Source organism: Limulus polyphemus, unplaced genomic scaffold (assembly GCF_000517525.1).
Source record: "Limulus polyphemus unplaced genomic scaffold, Limulus_polyphemus-2.1.2 Scaffold6033, whole genome shotgun sequence".
Classification (NCBI taxonomy): domain Eukaryota; kingdom Metazoa; phylum Arthropoda; class Merostomata; order Xiphosura; family Limulidae; genus Limulus; species Limulus polyphemus.
The window spans coordinates 16340-29658 of NW_013671643.1; the positions used below are offsets into that span (position 1 = coordinate 16340).

Consider the following 13319-nt stretch of genomic DNA (forward strand, 5'->3'; position numbering starts at 1 on the left):
ATATTTCTCTCCAAAGGTTTATTCCCATAATTGTACTTGGAAGTTTGGGTAATCAACTCAAAATCTGTGGGTCACAGGTTCAAACCCCTTAATATGTTCACCGTTTCAGCCCTTGAGGTATTATAATGTAATGGTTATTCCCACTTTTTTGTTGGGATAAAGAGTAGCCCAAGATTGATGGGCTGCCTTCCCTCTAGTCTATCACTTCTAATTTAGAGATGGCTAGTGCAGACAGCCCTCGAGTGGCTTTGTACAAATTGTAATGAAACAAACATATTCTTAATTTTTTACTCCTTAAATATATTTTGTTTTTTGTATCCAAGTTTTAGGAAAATTATTTTGTCAAACTCAACCTAATTGTCCTATATCGACAACAAGCTGAAATATCCGTCAACTGATGGGGATCGCTTAAACGTACTTAAAACAATGTAAGCTTAACAGCAATAATATATTTCAAAGTAATAACATAAACATTAATTTCATCTCAAAATTTTTAAATTATAACAAAGCTTCGTCATAAACAACACTTTTAATTTTCTTACCATCTACCAACAAGTAAAGATTTTGAGGTGATCCCACCCTTGAACACCCTACATCTCATTGACCATGAGAAAAGCATGGTTGTTTGAGAAACAATCCAACAACTTTCACACTTTGACCTTGAATCCCTTTAGAATATTCAACAATGTGTAAAGCGTGAACTTGCCAAGATTGTCCCAATAGGCTGGGAGTAATTAAACAACAGGGTTTACAAAATAAATATAGGGTTAAGTTCAACTTTCTCCCCCTTAGGACATTCCCCATAGTTCATACTCTTTCCACACACATTTTGTCTTTATATATATAGATAAACAATTAACTAGTGAATTAGTGGGACTTCCATGTATACTTGTAACACTCCTGAAATTGAATAATTTTTTTATGGGGTAAGTTTAATAAAATGTCATTTATCTGGATGGCCTCAAGCCTGATAAATTTGGGAATTTGATAAAATAAAAGTTCAAAGTTAGGGAAGAGTTAAAAGTTATCCCAATTTATTTTGTTACCTCTAAACCTGCACACGTACATACATGGAGACTATACTGCATAATTAAGCCAATTAACGGTGTATTTTGACATCAATTTGATCAGTACCATATGTTATTTTATCATCCACCATCAAGCTGTTATGTCCTTGTTTGAATTGTATTTCTCTAGTATAATAAACTAAAGTATGTTACAAAAGTTTTTTTTTGCCATTCACGGACAGACTACAATTTAAAAATTGTGTTAATTAGATATATAAATGTTTTGTCATGATTTTGTCAGCATGTTGTATACTTGCCAGTGTAGGTCTGGAAAATCTGGAATCTTGCCTATATAGTCAAGGTAAAAATTTTTGTAATGTGACCAACTGTTTATTGTGTCTTGTATTCATTTTTCGTATGGTATGCAACGTGTAACAATTAAAACATTTTTTCTTGACATTGCTGTTGTAGGATTGTGTTTTAACTGTTAGAGTTTACATGTAATTATACAATACTATCTTTAAATGTAAAGATGTTTTATCTCGAGTAAGAAATAATCTGATATTTGTTTTTCTGAAAGTAATTCTTGGGAGATCATCAGCTGAAAATGTTTTGTACAAATAAAATAATTGAGCCATGACCTTACAATATGGTCAGGTGTGTCATAAGCAGAATACATTTCTAGTAATATATTTCTAACCTTCATTCTTTTGTTTGATTGCTGCTTTCTTGAAGCTGACAGTTTTTTGGGAACAGGTAAAAATAATTTAACTTTTCTCTGTTTAATATTTGGTAGACTGAGTTAAGTTAAGCATAAAAATATACTTTAAATATAAGAAAATGAAATATTTACATGTACTACCATAGTATTTGGATCATCAGTCTCTCATCTAATGAAATCAGAAGACTTTTTTTTTACTTCCTTTGTATAGAAGGACTACGATGTTTATGATGTTTGTTTCATTGTTATAGGTATTAATTTTCTGAAAATTGTCAGTATAAATTTGTGAAGGTTTTAAAAATTTTAAATACACGTGAATTAGGAGCAAAACAATGAAATATAATTCAACACATCGCTGCAAATAGGTCTACAGTGAATTGATAATTGTTTTCAGTGTTAACAGACAGAATACTATCCAGACTTTTATAACCTCTTAAGATAACTGTATCATATTCCTGAACAAATAGCATAAGTGCACATTAGAATATCATAATTATACATTTTTTTTACAATTGAGAATACTGTTGTTAAAACCTTTTTTCCATCTTTGAAAATGAAAATTTGTATTTAGATTTGGATTTATTGTTTTACGATTATAGCTTAGAATTATTCTCCTTTTAGTTTTTTATATGCAAAATATGTTTTTGTGCATTTTTAATTATGGTACGTATACACACACATACATGTATGTATTAGAGTTCTGTATTAGGTACAGAAATCTGTATATTGACAGTTCTGGTCTGGACTTCGCACTTTTTTATTCCTTATCAAACTGGAGTCATTTTATTTAATAAGCCTGTGCAATGATTTATTCCACAAGATTATTACCGGTGATGATTGTGTGTCTGTTGGCCTAAATTTTCAAAACTACCATTATTTTTTGCTCCTACTCATAAAAATACATACATTTAAACCATTGTTCAACCAGTGTGTGTATGTTTTTGTTTGTAACTAGCAAACCACTGTACCAATTTTCACCAAACGTTTAGGTGTCCAAATCTTACCCCCCTACATCTTCTGTATGCACTGAATGAGTATATCATTTAGAATATATAAATGAAACAAAAAGTTTAAATCACACCTTAAAAACATATCAGAAAGTCAAAGAAATCTACAGTTGTATGTGTGAAGGTTAAGAAGCAGCTGTTCAGGTACATTTTCCTTTTGAAAAAGTAAAAAACTGTTTAGAAACATTGTATCCACCAAATTCATTCCCATCTTTTATGTATATTGCTACCAGAAGTAAGCCTGGATTGAAAGAAATCTCTCAACAATACATCCATAAAGGTTTTTAGATTTCCAAATGCTTTGTGGTGATATCTGGGCATATTCCGAGGCCTAATTGCGAGTTCTTTTACGAGTATGAAAGTTTAAATAAAACACTCGTAAATCCAATTATGTATATTCATTAACCTCATATTATTTTCTTATCTGTTTGAAAGGAACAATATATAGTTAGTTAAACGTGTTTTATGTTTTAAAATGGGCACCATTATTGGCATTAACTTAGGCCTTCTTAACATGAATCAGTTTTATTTGATATATTGATCGATATGGTGAAACATAGACTAGTTAGGCTTTAGTCACTTTGGAAATTAGATGCATCCGATAGGTCTACAGATTTACAGTAAACTTTATTTTAAAGCGTAAATCACCACTACTAGTACGACACTGTTTAGTATTGCGCCTAGTCCTACTGTAAACTTAGATGTAGGACCTCCAATAAAACTGTTAATAATGTGTTTTCTATACGTCACTGATATTAGCCTAATATTTATCTAATTTCCAAAGTTAGCCCTAATAATTAGGGCTAACTTTGGAAATTAAATGCATCCGATAAGCCTACATATTTACGGTAAACTTGAAAGTTTGAGCGTGATGCACCGCCAGTACCAGTAATACATTGTTTAGCATTGCGCCTAAGCCTACATTAGATCTAGATGTAGGGCATTAAAAATAAAACTTATTTTTATACACAATATTTTATTTTCATAGATATACGTACCTTTCTAATGAAGTCTCCCAAAGAGCTCTCAATGAGACTGTCTTTCCGTTGCAATTGAGGCAATATTTTGTTGATACAAATAACTTTTTATTTCTAAATCGACACCTAATTACGTTTGTCATTCACAGACGCATCTCTTTCCAACACCGTGTTTGTTTGTTTGTTTAAACACCCTCTTAGAGATGGCATATCTTTCTTCTCAACAACCTTTATTAGCATATGGCACATTAAAATTATTTATATTGCCTATGAATGACGTTATGCAGCTTCTTCTCTTCTTTTTTTTTGGGGGGGGGGGGGAAGCATAGTCAAAAAATTTTATCTCACGGGTTTCCAATACAGACAAATATTTTGAATATATAATTAATTACATATTTATACATGGATTTGGGGTTATTAAAATTGTACGATAAGCATGCGGGGGGGGGGGGACATATGGCTTATGGCACGACACCACACTGCATTAAAAAATTACCCTTTGCAGCAGTGGGCCGGGCTTACATGTTCGAAGAACAATAATAGCATCATCAGTTTGAGAAGTCTGTCCAATTGCAAACACTCCTGGCATTCTAGCAACTAGCAATGAAAACATGTCCATTCACAGAAGCCGCCGACCGGTGCCAGAATGCACTTCCGGTTGTGATATGTGTTCTTATTGGTTCGTCTGCGGTGATCTGTTTCCGAAAATGTTGGAAGTCCTTACAAGTTATCATATTTACACGAAAATACACGGTGTATACAAATAGTCTCCCAGCAATGATTCAAACCTATTAATATTTATCAAACAAGTTAAACCTTTTTACGATATACATAACGCCAAAAAAACGTATTTATAAGCAAAATGTACGTGTTTAACATGAAGATCACAGAACTGTTAGAATCGCTACTGTATTTCATAATATCGTTCCACAAAAAATAAAATTCACGGAATCCCGCGAAATCGTGGAGAAAGCTCATGTTTATAGTATATATAATAATAATTAATATACATGTGTAGCCTTACCTTCAAAAATAAAATATATATAGAGAGAGTTGCTCAAATACGAAGGGTAAATTAGGATTATTAGTAAAAATTGTCATTGAACTGTTGTGTTTTACATTACTGCAAAGCTATGCATTTTCAAATGGAGAAGCAATAAACTATTTATTTATCAAATTATGATTTTGAAGTTGATGTTATATTGTGCTTTAAGATTATATTTTAAGTTGTCAGGGTGATGAGAACTAGCAGAGCTTTTAAAAACGTTTCTTGCAGAAATAAGCACAGTTCCCCATATTTTAGTTAATTTGTTCTGAAGGTCGAGTATCTAACCCGTGCAGAAGATTACTGTACCAATGTCTGAGAGGACAAGTTAATACAGTGTTTTTGTTGCTGAAAGCTGTGATTTTTGTTTGAATTGCAGAATGACAATAAACCTACTATATTTACTTGTTTTGTGATGATTAAGCTTAAAAGGAGTTTATTCTAAGTATAACAGTCAGTAATCAATCAGTCATTGCTTTTAGGATAATTAGACTTAGTCGTGACAGTTTACTTAGTGTTCAAATATTTCCCTTCTAATTGCATTTTTGACTAATAATTTACAGGTGGAGGATATGAACCTGAGATGCATTATCCACTGTGGAGACGTATACACAAGCCTATTGATCGATATTCAACTCTTCTGGATTCCCTCATGAAGCTAATTGAAGGTTAGGCTATTTCCTTTAAGTATTTTAAAGTTTTTTTAAGTAATTAACTATGTGTGTGTGTGTGTGTGATGTCTTGTTGCACTTCAGATGATTGGTTAAATTTCAGTCATTATGTGTAAATGTATGTTAATAGCCATAACTTATCCAAACACTTTATAATCAAAGTCATATTGGGCATACTAATTAAATACAAATTTTAATAAATATATCATATTTTTCTGTAAACAATATTTCTGAATATAATAAAGTCACAACTTGAAAAGCATTTAGAACATATAATACATTTTGTACTTAATTCTGTCTGAAATTCCATAAGAAATTCAAGAAATTTGAGAAAAGGATGAAATCAGAGAAATGGAAAATTATCCCAAAATCTGGAAAAGCCATGGAACATTTTGGCCTCTATCTCAGACCATACAAAGCTCATGCATGCTGTATAGATATGATAATTACTGTTTTTAATTGTTCTTTAGTAGCCCCCACCCTTGTAGTTAAACGGTAAGTCTGAGTGCTTATAGCACTAAAAACATTAATTTTGAAGCCTATTGTGTGTAGAACACAGATAACACATTGTGTAATTTTCTGCTTAACAATAACAAAGTTTGTCCCATCTTTACAAAAAGTATAGTTGGACTATATTAGTTCCTTCATTTTTAAATTTAGAGGTCACTAGTTGTTTTATGAAAAATAAAAGGTGAATTTAAATTTGTATTTATTCTCACAGGTTTAGTGTACAAGGACAGCTTTGGAAGACCAAATGGTTCCTTTTTGTCCGTAATGATAAAACATGTTGATAACCACAGGTTTTGATGTGTTAAAGTAACAATATTGCTTATTTTCTCTGTAATTTTTCACGTGTGTAATACTGAAATTATTCGACTCCACTAGCTTTTCTAAGCTATTTATGCAGCATGTATCATGTAGGTTTATGATTTTGTTGTTACAGAATCATTAATGACGTACAAGTGGCATAACGAAATTGAAACACTATTATAATTGATCCCACAAGTTACATACTTTACGCATGAATGATTTCACTCTTGGATATAACAACTAGGATCTTAATTAGATGATAACAGTTGTCATAGTGTTCAGTTTTTGTTGACTGAGACTTCTAAAGATGGTTCGAGAGACAAAGTAATTTTAATTCCTAAAACATATGTGATCTGAAAATAACAGGGATGGTACTGAATATTTTACTTGGGATAATAAATGGTTAGGATACCTTAACATTCATTAGAAGTTTGCATTAGAGCTTAAAATTTTAGTAAATTAAAAATTATAAAAGCAAAATTATAGCTTAACTTAACCTTGAAAGTGTCCTAAATTGAGCTTGGAATGGCTTAACGTCAGAATATCAAACAACTTAAATATAAACCTGAAAAACATTATTGTAAGAGAGTCTGAAAATATCTGTAACACTTTCAGTATCGAAATATTTCAGTTTTACTTTTAATTTCTAATACAGCTTGTAATGATACCAGTGGTAGTGTGGACAAATGGCTTTCAAAGCTGGAGTCCTCGGGTTGGCTGAGTCACGTGAAAGATATTCTCACATGCGCTTGTCTTGTTGCCCAGTGTCTTGACAAAGATGGTAAGTTTGACAGAATATTGATGTTTTTTGTTTTAATAGATTTTAAGAAATGCAAAAAAGGATAATAACATAAGAGTGTCTTTGCAACTACTTGTTGTTATTTTCTCATTAAAATACCTTAAATGTTATTGTAGTAGAACAAATCATATTTAACTGGTTGTTCATCGACGTTTATTATACGTGCACATAGTGAGTGCTGAGGACAGTCCAGTGATTCTGGAACTGAAGTTCTGTGGTTTTCCAAACAAAACACTGTATGGGTCCATTACAAGAGGTTCAGTAAAATATCAGAAATCAAAGCTTTTTTTATCAACATAAAATAAAATCTTGCTACACCTTCCTATAATGTTCGTATCTTTGAATGGCACTAATCCCTTTGTGTGACCAATAACATCAGTTACTGAAGATGGTCCTAGGTGTGACCAATAACATCAGTTACTGAAGATGGTCCTAGGTGTGACCAATAACATCAGTTACTGAAGATGGTCCTAGGTGTGACCAATAACATCAGTTACTGAAGATGATCCTAGGTGTGACCAATAACATCATATACTGAAGATGGTCCTAGGTGTGACCAGTAACATCAGTTACTGAAGATGATCCTGGGTGTGACCAATAACATCAGTTACTGAAGATGGTCCTAGGTATGACCAATAACACCAGTTATTGAAGATGGTCCAAGGTGACTTTTTTTTTGAAAGGTTTTATATCTTATTACACAAAATACAAACGTACAAACGTTTTTCTTGACAAGTAGAGACTGGAAAAGCTATGCTTAAGTATGATGACTGTTTAATTTGTATTAATTTCAATACTTATTTCTTGACTTTATTTTTTTCATGGCTTATACTGGTGAGCGTAGCTTTATGATATTAAACATTTTTCAACTCTAGGAGGCTGTTACATATAAAATCAGATGCAACATGGATTATACTACCAAATTCAGAGGTGAACCAATACAGTAATTAAATTTTTTAGTCATTTAATTTGAAGGCTGGTAATATATTTTGTGATCCTTTTGATCTTACAGAATCGTCAGTGTTAGTACATGGTGGGGAAGGGATGGATGCCACTCTCCAGGTTTGTGCTTTGGCACAAATAATACTTGACCCCGACTGTCGGACTGTCCGTGGATTTGAAGCTTTGGTTGAAAGAGAGTGGTTGCAAGGTGGACATCCCTTCACTGTCCGCTGTCAACATGGACCTTTTGTTAGTCCAGCTGCAAGAACAAAAGAACATAGTCCTACATTCCTCATGTTTTTAGACTGTGTATATCAGGTAATTTGAGTACTTTGTCATACTATATAAAATCTAAAAAATATACTCCCAAGTTTTCAGAGGAAAGTTTTACAAGTTATATTTATATAATTAAGATAATTTATATCTTAATGCCAAGAGTTTAAACTACCAGTTTGTAATTATTTTGGAGTTAATACCTGTAGGTACCAACCCTAATTGTTATAGTGATTTTAAAATTATTACCAGTAAACTACAGAACATCGTGAAGGGCATAAAACAAAAATATCTCATGAGTTAAATGGCATAAACTGAAAAATATCTGAATAAAGGGATATAAAACTGAAACGTTTCTCCTGAATAAAGGGACATAAAACTGAAATATTTCTCCTGAATAAAGGGATATAAAACCAAAACGTTTCTCCTGAAAAAAAGGGACATAAAACCGAAACATTTCTCCTGAATAAAGGGACATAAAATCGAAACGTTTCTCCTGAATAAAGGGACATAAAACCGAAACATTTCTCCTGAATAAAGGGATATAAAACCGAAACGTTTCTCCTGAATAAAAGGATATAAAACCGAAACGTTTCTCCTGAATAAAGGGATATAAAACTGAATTATTTCTCCTGAATAAAGGGATATAAAACCGAAACATTTCTCCTGAATAAAGGGATATAAAACCGAAACGTTTCTCCTGAATAAAGGGACATAAAACTGAAACGTTTCTCCTGAATAAAGGGACATAAAACTGAAACATTTCTCCTGAATAAAGGGATATAAAACCAAAACGTTTCTCCTGAATAAAGGGATATAAAACTGAAACGTTTCTCCTGAATCAGTTTATTTATTTATGAATATGAAATTGAGCTGTTTTCTTTAACCACATTAGTTGATCAATAACAATATTAAAATTTTTATGATATATTTAAAGAATTTCATGGCTTTAAACTTTGTTGATCAGGTACACAGTGTCAGATGTAGTATATATATGTATATATATATATATATATATGTATACTTTTTTTTTTCTACATTATAGATTCACCAACAGTTTGCATGTTCCTTTGAATTCAATGAACAGTTCCTGGTTTTACTTTTTGAGCATAGCTATGCTTCACAGTTTGGTAAGATTGTTTTGTTAGTGTTTCATACCTACTAAAATCTTGTGCATGAAGCTATAGTCATTAGGGCAGAAATTAAAAAAATGTCAGTACCTGAACTAAACGGGTGTCTAAGCTGGCTATTTATCCTACATGTGACATGTATAAGATATCATTTAAATTTAAAAACTCCAATTAACTTGTATAACATTTTAAAGGATTATGAATTTTTTTTTTGGTGCGTATTACTAAGAAGTGGATGTATTGTAACCTAATTTCAGACACTGCGATTCTTGGTTACTTATTTTAATGGTAATTAATAATCTAATATCAGGAAGTATGTTTACTGCTAATTGTAGCTTCACCATCCATAATTCACACATTTATTTCCAGCATTTTAAGTTTTATTTTTTAATTTGCCATGCGTACATGGATGACACTCTTTCTGTCTGTTGCCTAATATATTCCTATTTTATTTTTTGTAATTCAGTATAACTGATTTTTTTTACACAAATTTCTGTTAGATGTAAATATGTTTTTATAATCATTAGTAGATCATTATTTGATGAATCGGTTTAAAGCCAAACTTGCAAGTCAAGTGAAAGATATTGTGTGATTTGTTAAAATGGAAAAACCTTCAGTGAATTACACAATCTTATAAGCAACATAAGATCTTGTTTCATTGTTGTTGACTTTGTTTATTGAGTGCTGTATTGTGAAAAGAATGCTTTCATTAAAATTTTGAAACTTAAACTAGTACAACTTGGAAACCATAACATTTAGAATCTTTAATCTTGTTCGATTTCGTATTTTTAACTTTCCAGTAAGATTAAAACATAAATTATGTTAATCATTGTTTTCATTATCATGATGAAATATGCCCAAATTAACCCGTATCAGTGACTTGGCAATTCTAATCATGGTAAATTTTGACTGTCCTACTGCAGCCTGTCAGTGGTCTAAATGTTACGTTTTTCACTTTAATAAATTATTTTGAATATAACAAATTAGAAAATTAGCAAAATTTGAAACATATATTTAGAAAAATTAAAATTAGTTTGTCTTAACGTTTGACTTGTATGTTTTTGATAAACTTACAGTTCTTTAATTGTATTTATTTGTTCATGATTTATAAATTTGCTTTGATGTGAAGTTTAGTATCATGTTTAAGACTAGCTTACTGATTTTCCAGTTCTTTTGAATAAGAGTTAAAATTAATTCAAATAAAGATAAATGAAAATAAATGTTGTTGATACTAGACAATTTGATGTTGAAATAAATAAATAATTTAATGTTAATAAAAATTATATACCTCATTGTGATGTGTTAAATAAAATGTGTAAAGATTGTAATTCATCAGCTTAACCTAGTTCACACCAAAACAGTTGTTGTTCAAACAGTTGACATAAATAGCATCTTCACCACTGCTATTTCCATTTAATCTCAGCTGAGCTTATGAGCCCTTGTATTGGGAAAAAGACTTCGTCACCACTGGATATAGCAGATATGGTATGGTTGACATATTATTACATATTACATATTATTACATATTACATATTGATTGACATATTATTACATATTGGTTGACATATTATTACATATGACATATTGGTTGACATATTGTTACATATTGGTTGACATATTATTACATATTACATATTATTACATTTTATTACATATTATTACATATTACATATTGGTTGACATATTATTACATATTACATATTATTACATTTTATTACATATTATTACATATTACATATTGGTTGACATATTATTACATAAAAGTATGAATTAAAATTAGGCTTTTTTTCAAAGGTACCTTTCTCGGGAACTGTGACAAAGAAAGAAAAGAACTGAACCTCGCTCAAAAGACAGTCTCATTGTGGTATGTGTAACTTTAAATGTATCATATATATTTTATTTTTTAGTACATGGCATTTGCAGGCACCTAATGTCATGTATCACAGTAATGATTTTTGTGTGTATGTCAGTATTTTGATATGACTGTTTAATGAATGTCAAGGTGTGGTAAGTAATTAATATGTCAAGTAGTGTTTTACATACTATGTCAGATCGTCACACTTAATGGGTTAGACTCGGCTCTGTCCCGTACAGTAAAGTAATTGTGTGTGCGTGTGTGTTTAGGAATTATTAGAATTGGGGATTTTAATGTCATTTGCTGCACAATATTGGAGTAAATGCCATCATTTTTTTAAATGGTTAATTGTTATTTTATATTTTGACTAGGTTAAAAACAATAAGGAGGTTGTTCACTTAATGAAACAAAGTGTTTAAAGTATGACAAGAATTAAGTTTATTAGCTTGTTTTATGCTATGAATGCCTTAAGCTGGCATGCCTTGTCAGCTTGTAAAAGGTGTTCGCACCACAACAATTGTTGTTGTAACGAATGGCTTATATTAATAGTGGTGTTATGACCACTACTTCTTTGTTGTGTCCCAACTGGAGCTGGCATGTCTTGTCAGCTTGTAAAAGGTGTTCGCACCACAACAATTGTTGTTGTAACGAATGGCTTATATTAATAGTGGTGTTATGACCACTACTTCTTTGTTGTGTCCCAACTGGCCTGATGGCACGTCAGTGATAAGAGATATGGCGAACCTAGTGTGGTTGGAATATAATTATTATACACTCTTCTAATTCTTGAAAATCCCTAAGGGACTAGATACATAATGCAGTATTAAAAACATCATGTGCTTAATATTAAAGTCTTAGGGCAAGTATAATTTATTAGTTTTTATTAAGACTTTTCAATCTAAACTATAGTGTGCAGATGTCATATTTCTTTCTCTTATCAAAGTTTTAGTTTTTTTTAAGTTTCTTGTTTATACCTGTGTATACTCTTTCTGTAAACTTGCCTGTCATAGCGCTTCAATTAATCACATAGAAAAATTTTAAGTGCTCATATTACAGAAAATGAAATTAAAATAAGCCTGTGACATCTAATCAAATTACTGTAATGTTACCATTTTAAAACATTAATGACAATTTTCCAGTCAATTCAAGCTGTTTACACTGTCATTGTGATGAATAATTATTGAAACCAGTTTAACTTGTATGTTTACAGATTTCAACATTACTTAGTTAACTCATAAGATTTCACACTACAACTGGTAACTAAAGACAGAATTTTCGATGCCTTGTTGTTATTTAAACTATTTTTGACAAATGAATTAAGTTTCACCCTCAAATAAGATTTCAGTTTTTAGTACTTTTTTTTTCAAACTGAAAACTTAATTTTGAGCTTAACTTAATGTGCTGGAATTTCGAGTAAAGCACTTTCCTCCAAAAACAACTTAAAAGTAGGTGTTTAATGCATGTAGGAAAACACAATTCCGTTATATTTTGTAAAAATCTTTTTGTTTTATCAAGAATTATTAGTGTATACCATTGTAGACATTACTATTGACATATTTCCATATTATTAGTAGAAGTCAGAGAAACTTCTCTTGTGACCTGTTTTGTTTGTAAAATATTTGCAACTTGTCTTTTGTACCAACTGTATTGTTTATCATCAGGTCTCACGTGAATCGGCCAGAAATCATTGGCACTTACCTGAATCCTATGTATGATCCAAACAACAAAGTTATCTGGCCCTCTGTAGCCCCTCAGAGTCTGGTAAGTTAGACAATATTGGAAAAAGTTAAAACACATGTCTATAACAAAATCTTATTTTATTTTCTAAGTTTCAGGTACATGCCCTTCATTAGGCTAATAATGGGTACATGCCCTTCATCTGGATAATAACGGGTACATGCTCTTCATCAGGCTAATGATGGGTACATGCCCTTCATCAGGTTAATGATGGGTACATGCCCTTCATCAGGCTAATAATGGGTACATGCCCTTCATTGGGCTAATAATTGGTACATGCTCTTCATCAGGCTAATGATGGGTACATGCCCTTCATCAGGTTAATGATGGGTACATGCCCTTCAT

General features: G+C 31.4%; 1 protein-coding gene across 2 annotated transcripts in view; it reads left to right on the plus strand.

The window, feature by feature from the left end:
• Positions 1-13319, plus strand: part of LOC106473276 (myotubularin-related protein 9-like) — a 30101-nt gene that overhangs the window by 10971 nt on the left and 5811 nt on the right. Inside the window, exons 6-12 of one of the 2 annotated variants that reach the window (XM_013933959.2) lie at positions 1743-1763; positions 5321-5425; positions 6894-7019; positions 8050-8297; positions 9298-9382; positions 11177-11246; positions 12899-12998. In XM_013933959.2, coding sequence (XP_013789413.1) covers positions 1743-1763; positions 5321-5425; positions 6894-7019; positions 8050-8297; positions 9298-9382; positions 11177-11246; positions 12899-12998 — 755 coding nt within the window. The remainder of the gene's footprint in view (positions 1-1742; positions 1764-5320; positions 5426-6893; positions 7020-8049; positions 8298-9297; positions 9383-11176; positions 11247-12898; positions 12999-13319) is intronic. The other variant, XM_022401738.1, reaches the window with a different exon arrangement.